General features: G+C 33.8%; 7 protein-coding genes across 7 annotated transcripts; 2 read left to right on the forward strand and 5 right to left on the reverse strand.

Moving 5' to 3' along the window:
- Window positions 1-655: 655 nt before the first annotated feature.
- ASCRUDRAFT_6413 (L51/S25/CI-B8 domain-containing protein) lies at window positions 656-1,014 on the forward strand (the record flags this gene model as incomplete). The annotated part of the gene is made up of 2 exons (XM_020191341.1): window positions 656-741; window positions 825-1,014. The coding sequence occupies 2 exons, from the start codon at window positions 656-658 to the stop codon at window positions 1,012-1,014; spliced, it is 276 nt and encodes a 91-aa protein (XP_020049058.1).
- Window positions 1,015-1,509: 495 nt separating this feature from the next.
- Window positions 1,510-1,803, reverse strand: COX20 (Cox20p; the record flags this gene model as incomplete). The annotated part of the gene is made up of 1 exon (XM_020189871.1): window positions 1,510-1,803. A coding segment is annotated over one exon (294 nt), but the record flags the coding sequence as incomplete, so codon positions are not given.
- Window positions 1,804-2,374: 571 nt separating this feature from the next.
- ASCRUDRAFT_31706 (FMN-dependent alpha-hydroxy acid dehydrogenase) lies at window positions 2,375-4,183 on the reverse strand (the record flags this gene model as incomplete). The annotated part of the gene is made up of 1 exon (XM_020190294.1): window positions 2,375-4,183. The coding sequence occupies one exon, from the start codon at window positions 4,181-4,183 to the stop codon at window positions 2,375-2,377; it is 1,809 nt and encodes a 602-aa protein (XP_020049060.1).
- Window positions 4,184-4,843: 660 nt separating this feature from the next.
- On the forward strand, window positions 4,844-6,607 carry DPH6 (diphthine--ammonia ligase; the record flags this gene model as incomplete). Its single annotated transcript, XM_020190002.1, has 1 exon — window positions 4,844-6,607. A coding segment is annotated over one exon (1,764 nt), but the record flags the coding sequence as incomplete, so codon positions are not given.
- Window positions 6,608-8,427: 1,820 nt separating this feature from the next.
- On the reverse strand, window positions 8,428-9,800 carry ASCRUDRAFT_68587 (uncharacterized protein; the record flags this gene model as incomplete). Its single annotated transcript, XM_020191546.1, has 2 exons — window positions 8,428-8,433; window positions 8,592-9,800. 2 exons carry the CDS (start codon window positions 9,798-9,800, stop codon window positions 8,428-8,430), a joined length of 1,215 nt encoding a protein of 404 aa, XP_020049062.1.
- A 538-nt stretch (window positions 9,801-10,338) lies between these two features.
- On the reverse strand, window positions 10,339-10,761 carry ASCRUDRAFT_20349 (uncharacterized protein; the record flags this gene model as incomplete). The annotated part of the gene is made up of 1 exon (XM_020189630.2): window positions 10,339-10,761. A coding segment is annotated over one exon (423 nt), but the record flags the coding sequence as incomplete, so codon positions are not given.
- A 1,629-nt stretch (window positions 10,762-12,390) lies between these two features.
- KTI11 (Kti11p) lies at window positions 12,391-12,657 on the reverse strand (the record flags this gene model as incomplete). Its single annotated transcript, XM_020194373.1, has 1 exon — window positions 12,391-12,657. One exon carries the CDS (start codon window positions 12,655-12,657, stop codon window positions 12,391-12,393), a length of 267 nt encoding a protein of 88 aa, XP_020049064.1.
- Between the last annotated feature and the right edge of the window lie 92 nt (window positions 12,658-12,749).

Genomic DNA, 12,749 nt, shown 5'->3' on the forward strand with positions numbered 1-12,749 from the left:
GCAGCAGAGGAGCAGAGAGAAAAGGGATTTGGGGGACTTCAATCAGGAAAGTAATCAATTGATTATATCTGGGTTGTATGACAAATTCTCACAAACGATACAAGAAAATTTTCTCTGCAATACAAAAGCCTTTCTCTGGTGAAAAGGGATGCGAGCAATAACAGCGCACCATCTAAGATAAGACCCGCAGGCCAGCAGGGTAGCTATGTGGCCAGGCTGTGGTATGCACTGTTTGCAGTATGTTACCCTCTCTAGATGCAGCAGAGTTCTTCCCAATGCGGTCATTGCTCTTGTTTCTTTCACATGGCAGTGGCCAATCCCGCGAATTGAGTTTCGGTGGCCACACCGCAGGATTGCAACTAGTGTGCGTGCTGTTCACACGGTGTTCTCTGCACACACGGCAAATCCCTGCTCAGAGCACAACTTCTACCATTGCGCGCTTCCGATTTGCTGATGCCGTTGAGACGTAAGAAAGCCGTGCTGTGCAGCAAGTCACGCCACTTCCACGTGCCAAATGCTTGCAAAATGCCGCGCTCTCATTGGCCAGTAGTCGAGTGGGTTCGAAATAGCAAAGAGCACAAAGTAGAAGCAGCAAAAGCAGTAACAGAAGAAGCAGAAGAAGCAGAAGAAGCAGAAGACTCCTCTACCAGCTACAATGTTCTCCAAAATCGTCTTCTCCAACGCTGTGAAGGAACTCAGGTTTCATCTTTCGCAATCTGGTCCTGAAAGCGTCACCTTAAAGTATGTCCCTCCCCAGGTGCTCCATTTCCATCTCTATCTGCTCTTGCTTCTCAGACCACTAACCAGCTTTCCTCTCGCACCAGACAGTTTTTAACCAAAAACTATTCGGCAATTAAATCAAACAATCCTCAAGTGCCTTTGCTTGTCAGAGAAGCCCATGGTGTTTCCCCAGCTTTATATGCTAGATTTGACTACGGTAGAGAATCGAAATTCGAATTGGAAGGTAAAGACTTGAATCAAATTAACGATATCTTAAAGACTTTCGCTGAGTAGTTTATGAATCTCGATTTATATTTTCTATTTATCAGCCAATCTATATTACGTTTTTATTTATCTCGATTTTTGGCTTTTTTCACAAAAAAACCTATTTCACAATCATTTGATTCTATCTTATCTGTTGTTGTTTTTTTCTAATTCATTTTATCTTATTCTATGTATCTGTAACTTATCATTTAATATTCCCAATCAATTTTTTTTTTTCTTTTTTTCACTCTTTCTTGTAGAATGTTATTTCAATATATTATATCTAATTATATCTGATATTCCAATTAAATCTATATCCCAAATTATTTACATGAATCTCATTACATCTCATACAATTTAACTCTATATCATTACATATCATAAAATATCACATCCCATTACACCTCATCTCATTTCATTGTATCGTATCTGATATCATATCATTCTATCTTTTTTGGCCTTTTATTTATCCTCTTTATTATCTACACTACTTCGACTGGTCCACATATCCTTTGGCACTGTTCTAGGTTTCCTATTCATCATTGGCTTTTCCTTCTTAGCCACAACTTCTTTCGCTAGCCTTATATGTTCAAGATCCCTTCTTCTCTGTGCTCGACACTGTTCCCAGCCAACTGTCGATCCCAATAACCCACTGCCAACACTCCAGTTAACTGCCTTTTTGGGGTTCTTACTGAACAAAAAAATCACAACTCCAATCACTCCCATACTGGAAAATCCAACTATTCCTGCATCTCGAAAACAAGGCAATTTAACCAAATTATTCACCTTAAAATCATCTATTCTGACTGAATCAAATGCTACCCCAAGTGGATCTTTTCCTGCAATATCCTTTTCTTCTAGTTTCGGAACCTTCGTTTGAGGTTTATTTGGTGAATGCACCTCAAATCTTGTAGGCAAATCTTCCAATAACAACTCTCCTTCCTTTTTCCCATCACTAGTACTATTATTATTATTGTTGTTGTTGTTACTATTACTATTACTATTAACTTCAACTTGTTTAATCTCTTGTTTCTCTTGTTTTTTACCGCCAAAGGGCCAATACCACGCCATTTTCTAATTTTGTTATAAACAATATATTGATTATATCTAGTGCAAACTACTGTACTCTATTTCAAGTTATTCTGGCTTATCCTAACCTGTCTAATCAACACCTTCTTCTTCTCGCTCTTTCTGCCTTCTTAAACATAAAATCTAGGTTTTTTAATACAATCTGGAAATTCCCGTGACTGTTTTCGATTCAAATACACAAATTTATAAATATATAGATAACTTTAATCCTCTTTTAAATCCTCTTTTTAATAGAATATTTATTCATCTCATCTCAATTAAACCACTGTTATTTATACTTTTATTTATACTGTTATTAATTCTAATTATCTCTGAATTTGGGAGGAGATAATGGCACGTAAACAGAATTATACAACCTATCGTCCGTGGTAAGCCTGGATTTCAAATTTCTTGTATCGACCAATTCCTCACTCAATTCTGATATCTTTGTCACTCCTAATAACCTCATATCTGTCTTGATTTCCTCCTTCAAGATTTCACATAGCTTTCGAACTCCAGCTTCACCATATCCAGAATTGGCATATAAAAAGGGTCTTCCCAATCCAACTCCCTTTGCGCCTAAACACAATGCTTTGATTATATCTGTTCCTCTACGAACCCCTCCATCGATATAAACTTCAATTTTCTTATCCAAGTTTTTTCCTCTTAAAATGGGCATTGTATCTGATAAGACTTCTAATGGAGCTCTTGCAAATTCCAATTGTCTACCACCATGGTTCGATAACACAACTGCATCAACTCCATTCTTTGCAGCCAACACAACATCTTCAGGCCTTTGAATTCCCTTGATAACAATTGGTATCTTTGTCCTCGTCTTAAAATCTCTAATATCCTTCCATGTTAATGAGGTGTCGATAAACGAGGATAAAGCCTTTGCAGCTCCCTGACTTCTGTCAATCTTATCTGAATCCCCCTTCTCTTCAATTATATTAGCATCATCTTCAAATTTCAACCGCTTATCCTTTTCTCTATTACCCAAAACTGGAGCATCAACTGTAACAAAAATACCTTTAATGTTTTTAGCATCGCATTTTTCAATCAAGTCGTAACTAATTGTTCGATCGGGATTGACGTATAATTGAAACCATTGATTCTGCTCTGGCGAAACTCTTGAATCTGTTATCTCATCAAATGAACATGAAGCTAGAGTCGAAAACATCTGAATTACTCCTTCTCTACCACATCCTCTCGCAATACTCTTCTCTCCATCTTCGTGTCCCAATTTAGCTAATGCTGTGGCTGAACAATAAAATGGGGCATCTGTTTTACTTCCTAACATTGTTGTAGAGATATCAACAGTGGAAACATCCACTAACACTTTCGGGTTAAAAAAAACCCTATGAAATGAATAATGATTTTCCCTTAATGAAACTTCATCGTCTGAAGCACTCGAATAATAAGCCCATGCATTTGGTGTTAATATTCCCCGAGCAACATATTCAAAATCAGATATATTGAAAATCGATGATAATGATGGTTTGTTTTGAACTCTTAATAATCTTTCTTCTTCTTCCTCTGAAATTTCTTCTTCTTCAATTTCTAATTCACCGATCAATTCTCCTAGATGTTTATCCTTCGGCAAAAATTTATCGATAATGTCCGGTGCATGGATTGGATCAAAAGTTTTTGTAGCATCTTTTCCTGCAAATTTTAATATATTTTTTTTCCCACCGGGATGAATTTCACAAAATTCAGTTAAATCATAAACTTGCCCTTTAATTACAACCCAAACTCCATTAGCTAATGAATTGTGCTTTTTAAACTCCTCGACTGTGATTCCCTTTTTAGGTTTAGCATCTGATAAATATCTTTTATTTGAATTTGTTAAATCGTTAATGTATGAATATATGGTGACCGAACTTATTGACGAAACAAGGAAAATCAAAAATCGTTTTGAATTAAAATATTTATCTTTAGAATTATTGTTATCCTTTTTGTTATTGCTAAAATTATCAAGACTGATAATATTGCTAGTCGTTCTTAGTGAATAGTCTCTAAATGAATAAAATTTAAACGAACTTTTCTTGGAAATTGACAAAACTCTTCCAAAAATGTTATCTACGCCAACTTTTTTCGTGATAATGGAAGGATTTAATCTTGAAAAGATCATTTTTGCCTCAAGTTTTTTTATCTATTTTTTTGATTTTCTTGGGGTTCTTTTTTCTCAATGGATAAATACCATTATATCCTGGAATAATCTGCCATTCTTATATATCATGTACCTTTTATAAATCTGAAAAAAGGTAAAAAAACTCGCACGCAATGAAATATTATTCCTGTTTTATCGACCATCGGCGAATTAAACACTATTTGTTGGAAATTACTAAGAAATATGGAAATAACAAAGCTTATCTGCCATAATATCCCACCTTTCTGAATATTTTAGGAAAGAAACACATTCAACTGTCTTTTGATATCATGAAAAATGAGATGATTTCTGTCATACTTTCCATGGAAAAGCTGCCGGCCTATCAAAACCTCGGAAAAACCTCATCTCCATTTTCGAGGAGCTCGAATCGGTCACTTTCCGATGCCGTTAACTTTCCGCGTTGATTTGCATTTATTTGCATTTATTTACATGTTAATTTTTCTGAGTACGTGGGAAAACGTATTACACTGCAGACACCGTCAGTGTGGGTATTGTTGGCTGAAGCTTTTTGGAAGTGGATAATTAGCTTGAGATTTTCAGATATGAGAATTGGATATTGATTGTTGGGTTCTGTTGGAGAAGACTGTTGGTGTGAATTCCTTCTGGCTTGTGTTGGATAAAATGAAGTTTGTTGCATTGGTGTCTGGTGGAAAGGACTCCTGCTTTAATATCCTCCATTGTTTGGCTCAAGGCCACCAATTGGTAGCGTTGGCGAACCTATATCCCTCGCAGGAAGGTGTTGAAGAGATAGACAGCTTTATGTTTCAAACTGTTGGTCACAATATTCTCAATTTGTATGAAGAATGTACAAATGTCCCTCTTTACAGGATACCCATCAGGGGATTCAACAAGAATTCAAGTTTGCAGTACAGTAAAACAGACAATGACGAAACAGAAGATTTATTTGGCTTGCTCAGTTTGGTCTTGAAAAACCATCCTGATGTTCAAGCTGTTAGCTCTGGTGCAATTCTCTCTTCGTACCAAAGAATAAGAGTTGAGGACTGCTGCACTAGATTAAGTCTAATATCTCTAGCCTATCTATGGAATAGAGATCAATATAACTTGATGAATGAAATGCAATCAATTTCCGATTCTTTTGACGCACGAATCTTAAAAGTCGCTGCCATTGGATTAAATCAAAATCATTTGGGTTTACCATTGAACAAAATGTTTCCTAAACTAATCGATTTAAATCGGAAGTTCGAGGTTCACATCTGTGGTGAAGGTGGTGAATTTGAAACAATTGTTTTGGATACTCCATTTTTCAAAGATAAAAAAATCATAATTCAGAACCAAGAAATTATCAAGCATTCCAACGATGATGTGTATTATCTCCTATTAGATGTAAAAACTCAAGATAAAAAAATTGACTATGATATTAAACACAAACCTATTGATTATAACTTGGATTATTGGAGAAGCTTCATAACGATACCAAACCTATTTAAACCAAAATTCTATGATATATTTAAAGATTTATGTAATCTTCCAAACAATGAGTTGGATGACAATTTAATTCAAAATCTCAATACTGATAGTGAGATTCTCCCTTATGATTATAATTTTGAATATAAACTATTACATATTGGAAACAAATTATTTATATCAAATTTAACTTCAAATAAACCATCATTAATTGATCAAACAAATGAAATTTTTCAAAATTTATTATCAATTTTGTCACAAAGAAATTTATCCACAGAAAATATAGTTTCAACTACTTTATTACTAAACTCAATGAATAATTTTCAAAAAATTAATTCAATTTACCAAAGTTTTTTCTTAAAACCCTTGCCACCAGCAAGAGTTTGTATTGAGACAAATTTGCCTAAAAGCAATGAGCTAATGTTATCCTGTGTTATTCTATCAGATTTGAATAAAAAATTGGGATTACATATTCAGAGTAGAAGTTATTGGGCACCACAAAATATTGGGCCATATTCTCAGTCAAACTATGATAATGAGAATTATATCGCAACTTTAGCTGGTCAAATTCCTTTAATTCCAAGTATTATGGAACTACCAACAGTTGATAATTTAAATGAGCTGGATATTAATAGTAATAGTGATAATACCAGTAGAAAATCTCTCGATAATGATGATATTAACAGGATATCAACGGTTCTATCCTTACAACATTTAGATAATGTTATAAATGCTATTAATTATAAAATTTTTGCTAATGTCGTTTGTTATACAAATAATGGAAATACATTTTTAAGATTAATTATAAACACATGGAAAAGTTATGTTGCAAAAACCACCACTCAGATGCAGAATAAAACAACAACAGATCTACTTAAGAGGCTATTAGTCGTTGAAGTTAGTCTGTTGCCAAAGGATTCTTGTGTTGAATGGGGAGGGTTAAGTTTTCAAGAATATATTGATTATGACTGTGATTCAAATTCAAATTCAAATTCAGATTCAGATTCAGATTCAGATTCAGATTCAGATTCAGATTTAGTGGAAAACAGCACAAAAAGCAAAGTTAGGAGTAAAAGCAAGGAAGTTGAGAGTTTATTGAGTTTCCAAAAGAGTTTTGTTGTTAATAAAAAAGAGTTTATTTCAACCCACTTTTTTAGCTGGAAGAGTTCAAATGCTGACAAGATGGAGAAGATAATGTATGATTACTCCAATTTGCATAAGATTGTTTATTCTCGACCAGAGCATTTCGTCAAACATCAACAAACGAAAAAAGAAAGAAAGAGTGGATATGGCAGGTCTTTTGAAATTGAGAGAATTAAGTCTGTTGAGTATATTCCAGTGAAAAATGTATGGAACTTTAAAGGCGAGATGGTTGATTTCGGAGTTGTTGTGAGAGGATTTAAGGATTAAAAGTGAGGAAAGCCATTTGTTGACATGTGGATTAAGTTTTGAATTACAACTATTTATTAAAAAAAAAGCTGAAATCATTAGAATATAAAGGAACTTTAAGTAATATTCGTAGATAGTAAGATATCGGAAAAAAACCACCAGGAAAAGTAAAGTGACAAACAGTAATAATTAATGTAAAGAAATCACATTAGACATAAAGTATAAGTAAATAAAAATAAAAGTAAAAATAAAAGTACGATTAAGGACAAAAGAGTTGAAGGAAAAGGAAAGGAAAAGTAAAATAAGAGGGTAAGAGTAGGGATATAAATTATAAAATAAAAGATTTTTAAATAATAAAATGTAAGAAAAAAACCATAATTAATCAATAAGTAGAGATAGAAAAAGCATGAAATACCAAAATTTTCAAAAAAAAAACAAAAAAAAATTGAAAAGGACGAGAGTTGATAGAATTGAAAAAAAATATATATAAGTAATAGTAGTAATAATAATATTGATATAGATTTTGAATGAGCTAAAATAAATCAATGAAAAAATATTTGGAAGATTTTCCAGTATATCAGATTAAAATTAATTAGTTTAAGTTCATGTTACATTTAATACTAGGAAGAGAATGAATTGAAGGCAACGGGTCAAAGTGGTTATTAAAATTTGATTGAGGAGGTAATTGGGGATTAAAATTATCATGATTTAAAGGAAAACGATTTTGAAAGGATTTGAAGTTGTTTATAGATTGATAGTTATTTTCATTGTAGTTATTATAGTTACGATTTAAAATATTTGAATTATTGATGGAATTAATTTGGTTGATAGGGTTAACAGGGTTATTGTTTTGATTATTTTGATTATTAGATTGATTTTGATTATTATAATTTTGATAGTTATTAATATTTAAGATATGGCTTAGAGGACTTATGTTATTTTTTCTAGATGAGAAATTTGAGATCGAGTTGATAGAAGTAAGAGAAGTTATTGGGTTGATGGGACTAATTGGGGGTCTATAGGAGTAGGAATTAGACAAAGAGTTGAGATTATTATCATTATTATTATTGTTGTTGTTATTGTTATTTATGTTATTATTATTGTTATTATTTATGTTATTTACATCGGTATTAATATTATTAGATGTGTTGTTTGTAATATTTGCATTAGAATTAATTTGAGGTAAAGAGATTTGGTTATTATTGTTATGTATAAGTTTTGAGATGGAAGAGGTAGTTGGAGGAGAAGTTGAAGAGATGGAGGAAGAAGAGATAGGAGAGTGAGAAGAATTTGAAGACAATGGGGAGGAAGAGGGGGGAGTAGAAGATGTTGAAGAGGAAGTGGAAGTGGAAGAAGAGGAAGATAAAGATGTAGACAAATTAGAAGGAGTTTTAAAGCTGATATTTTTGTTATTATTTGTAGAAGTAGAAGTAGAATTGGAATTGAAATTAGAATTGGGATTGGGATTGGGATTGGGATTGGAATTGGAATTGGGATTGGAATTGGAATTGGAATTGGAATTGAAATGTTTAGAAGTTGAATTTTTAATGTTGACAGAGTTTGATAGGTTTAAATTTGGATGATAAGAAGGGGGAGATGAATGGTTAATGATGTTATAAATTTTGAAGGAATGCTGGTTTGATTTGTTGATTTTTGTTGGAGGAATTGGAGTTAAATCGTTTGATTTAATCTTGGTGATAACTTTTTGAATATCAGATATCATTGAATTTAAAAGAGAGATTTTGTCATTATTTGTTGAGTTGTCGTTTATTAGGAAATTGTTGATGAGAGTATGAGTCTTTTTCTTAAAATCCTTTGAAGGGTTGTAAGGTTCGTCGTCATTATATTCAGTGTCACTGGAGCCTAATAGGTTGCTAAATCTTCTATTATTTTCTTCAATGTAATAGTGAGCTTTTAGAATAGCAGCTTCGTCGAAATCGGAGCCATTAATGTAGGAAGAAGAAGGAGATGAAGAGAACTTTTGTTTTTCTTCGAGAGGAATTATTGAGTCAAAGTTTGGAGATAGAGAATGGTTGTGGTGTTCGTTGACAATAACCAAGGACCATCTCTTTGCCTTTATTGAATAGTTTGCTCTAATTCGAAAAGGGCAGGAGTTTATGTTTTTGGATCTTTTGAATTTTGGTTTTGAGATTTTAATGCTGTTAGAGTCATTGGTAGAGGAGTTGTTTGAGATTGGGGCGTTATCGTCCATTAGAGATAGTTTTTTGTTTTTAAAGGTTGATTTAAAATGAGATTTGCATTTAAATACGATTTTAGTGTCATCGGATCTTTCGATTACTATGAAGATACCCAAGGGCAATAATCTGTCTTGTAGCCAGGGTTTGATGGAAGACTTTTCCTTGAAAATAGGAGATTTTCTGTCATTGTTTTGAGAGGTGTTGAGAGCATTGGTGTTTTGGGAAATTATGGTGGAGTTGGCGTTGAAGAGAGGAGGAGAGGGAATGATGTTGTTTCGCAAGGGACTTAAAGAAGAGCTTGTGGAAGAGGACTCAGAGTCAACGTCGATGTCTGAGGAGGTGTTTTTAGGTTTGGAGTTTCTCTGGTGGTTGTTGAAGCGAGGAGCAGAGGAGGCAGAGGAGGGAAAGGTCTTGAGAGAAGAGGCAAGATTGGAGGCAAGTTCGTTGGAGTTGTAGGCAAAGATGATGGAGTTTCTCTCTTCGTTGATCTGGTCGAGACAGAGAACAGAGGAAAGAGAGGACCGGCAGGGGTTGGTGTCGTCTTCGTTTTCAATAAAGTAGCACATTTAAGCAATGAAGATATAAGAGCTCTGGTGATTGAAAAGAAAGAGGTGAAAGAGATGGAAGAGGTGAGAAGAAATAGCAAACAGAGAAAACGTCCAGCAAAAAGCAGTTTATTATATCCTCCCTCTCCCTCACCACTGGGCCCGTGCATTTTTTCAGAAAAACGTACCCCAGGCGCTCGACCGCAACCAGCCCTGCCGTTTCTCCCGCTACTGCAGGGGTTCATGCTGCGGCCGGACACAATGCGCATTTCCACTGCACACACACTCCCACTGGAACGGGTAAATAGCCGTACCCCCACTCTGCGGAGGCCGCGCGCATGGGTGAGAGGGGGTGCATATGTACCTGGACGCGGGACACTGCGGGAAATGCTGAATGATGGCACGTGTTATAGTTCCACGGCGGTGGTTTGGATGAGGTATTAAACATTTTCGGATTAAGTCCTGAGAAGAAGTTTAAAAAGGTTCTTTGGAAGAGGTTTTTTTGAGAAGAGGTTTTTTTGAAGAAGAAATGGGTGTTGAGAAGAGAGCGATGCTATCATTAAAAGTCGTCGACATTCACGACAACCTTTCCCTGTGTGTGTTGCAGAGCCACTCTGTCCAAGGCCTCGGAAATGTTCTTCCAGTTGTGCACTGAATCAATTACCACTTTGATTAGATTTTGCTCAATCAAATTCAAACCCATTTCCAAGATTTTTCGGTTTTCCTCGACCTTATTGGGATTTAAATTCAATTCAAATTTTTCGTAGTCGAATTTGTAGTACATTTTATAAAAGCTCTCCTTGGGGATAATGCTTCCATTTGTGTTGTATTTATCTTTTTTGTAATTGGCCTTTTCATCGCCAACTGTAGTAATATATTTTGATAGTAGAACGTCGTTGCCGTTGTTATTGATTAATAGCAACTCGTTGTAATTATTTAGGAGCTCATTTCCGCCAACAAAATCTAGTATCAATTTGAATTTTCTTGATTCATTATTGTTGTTGTTATTGATGTTAATAGTGTCATTTAATTTGATCAAAATTGATTTGACTAGCCCGATATTGTCTTTATAGTCAATCAAGTTGATAGCATAGCCACCAATTTCCTTGACTAGGTGGTTGGATTTGGTGGAACAAATAACATAAATGTTCTTGTTGTTAATGCTAAAGAAATTGCGTAGCAACTGAATGGACATTATTCCGAGATTGGTACTGCCGCCATTGATCAATATTTTGTAATTGTTATCGTTGATGTTTATTAGCAATTTCTTCAATTTGATCAAGATTTGGTAACTTGATAGAAATGAGTAGTTCCATCCACTTAGTTTTTCAAAGCTCATTTTGCTGTTAATGTTGTCGACATCGTTATTGTTGTTGATCTTTAAAAGTATGTCGGATTTATAGTCGATTAGCAAATATGAGGACAGTGTGCCTTTGCTCAATGGATGGTAATAAATGCCAGTGACCACATCGCCTTCTCTTAGCGAAGTTGAAGAAAGTAAATTCGGACTCAATCTATATACAACGCCACTAAACTCTCTGCCGATGCCCTTTTTCTTTGATGTTAGGTCGTAAGTGAAATAGTTATATATTTTCAAGTCGATTGGATTGATAGCGATACTTTTGATTTGAATGATAATATTGTTATTTTCTTTGTCAGTTTTGCTGAATTTGATCTTATCGTATTCAAATTCCAACTTGTAGTTCTTCAGAGGATAATGGTGGTTATGGATGGTGGTTTTAAAGTGAATATTGTTGTCTATAAAGGTGACCAATTTGATTGGCAAGTACTGGATGGTTCTTAGTGGTCTATTAACGTGATGTAGTTTATGGATGGGCAAGTTATTTTCATTTATTTTAATCTGCTTGGGCAAGGCATTTTTATCGTAGTCTTTGCTTTGGTTTTTCAAGCGATAATCAATTTTGGAGTCGTCGATTTTCATTTCTTGTATATTTATTTGGTATTATAAATTTAAGTAGAAGAATGAGTAAGAGTGTGAGTATAAATACGATTATAAATATAAATATAAATATAAATATAAATATAAATACAAATGGTTGAGCAATATAAATTGCAGTTCAATTTGGATGTTGAAGTTGTTTTATTCATGCACCCAACATCCATTGTACAAATGCAATTATTCGGTTCAATTAACCAGGCCAATAAGATTAATCCCTTAATTTGATCCTTAATTTGATCCCTAACTTGATCTAATTTGATCTAATTTAATGCAATTTAATCCAATTTGACCCAATTTAATCTTCTAATCCTTGAATAAATTAAAGATTTAATTAAGACTCAATGAATATGACCATTAATTAAGACTTGAGTCGTAATAAAGTATTAATTAAAATCAAAACCCTGTATTAAACGCACTATAAACTAATCAAATAAAGTAAATAAAGTAATGTAATGAGAAAGAGAAAAAGAAAAAGAAATATTAAAAATAATAATAATAAAATGAATTTCAAACAAGATAATAAAAAAAATGGAAAATTTAATTAATAAATTTTATGATACAAAATGCCTTGGTGAGTGGGAAAGAGAACAAATTAGCAGAAATGAATAAGCAAAAGGATAAGGATAAAATCTGATGACAACCTTTAAAAACTCATGCTAATATTGGATGAGAAAACGAAGTTTGGCTGTAGCTAACTTGTTGAATGAAAGGAGACAAGTCGTCTTGATCGTAAATAATTTGAACCATTAGACTACAACTTGGACAAATAGCTATCTCTTCACCATCCTTCAAATCTTCCAAACATATTTGGAACTTGTCTCCACAGGGACAGGGATATTGAAATAGTTGGGTGTTGGAATCAAAGGTGAAATCCTCAATCTCTATTTGGTCGTAAACTGAATCAACTAACGAATCCATTGATAATTTTCCAAATATCGAATTAAATCTAAAAGAACCCATTAAAAAGCTTAAGTATTTATAATAAACAGTAAAACAATAGAAGACTAAGC

Source organism: Ascoidea rubescens, assembly GCF_001661345.1.
Source record: "Ascoidea rubescens DSM 1968 unplaced genomic scaffold ASCRUscaffold_2, whole genome shotgun sequence".
In the NCBI taxonomy this organism is placed as follows: Eukaryota; Fungi; Ascomycota; class Saccharomycetes; order Ascoideales; family Ascoideaceae; genus Ascoidea; species Ascoidea rubescens.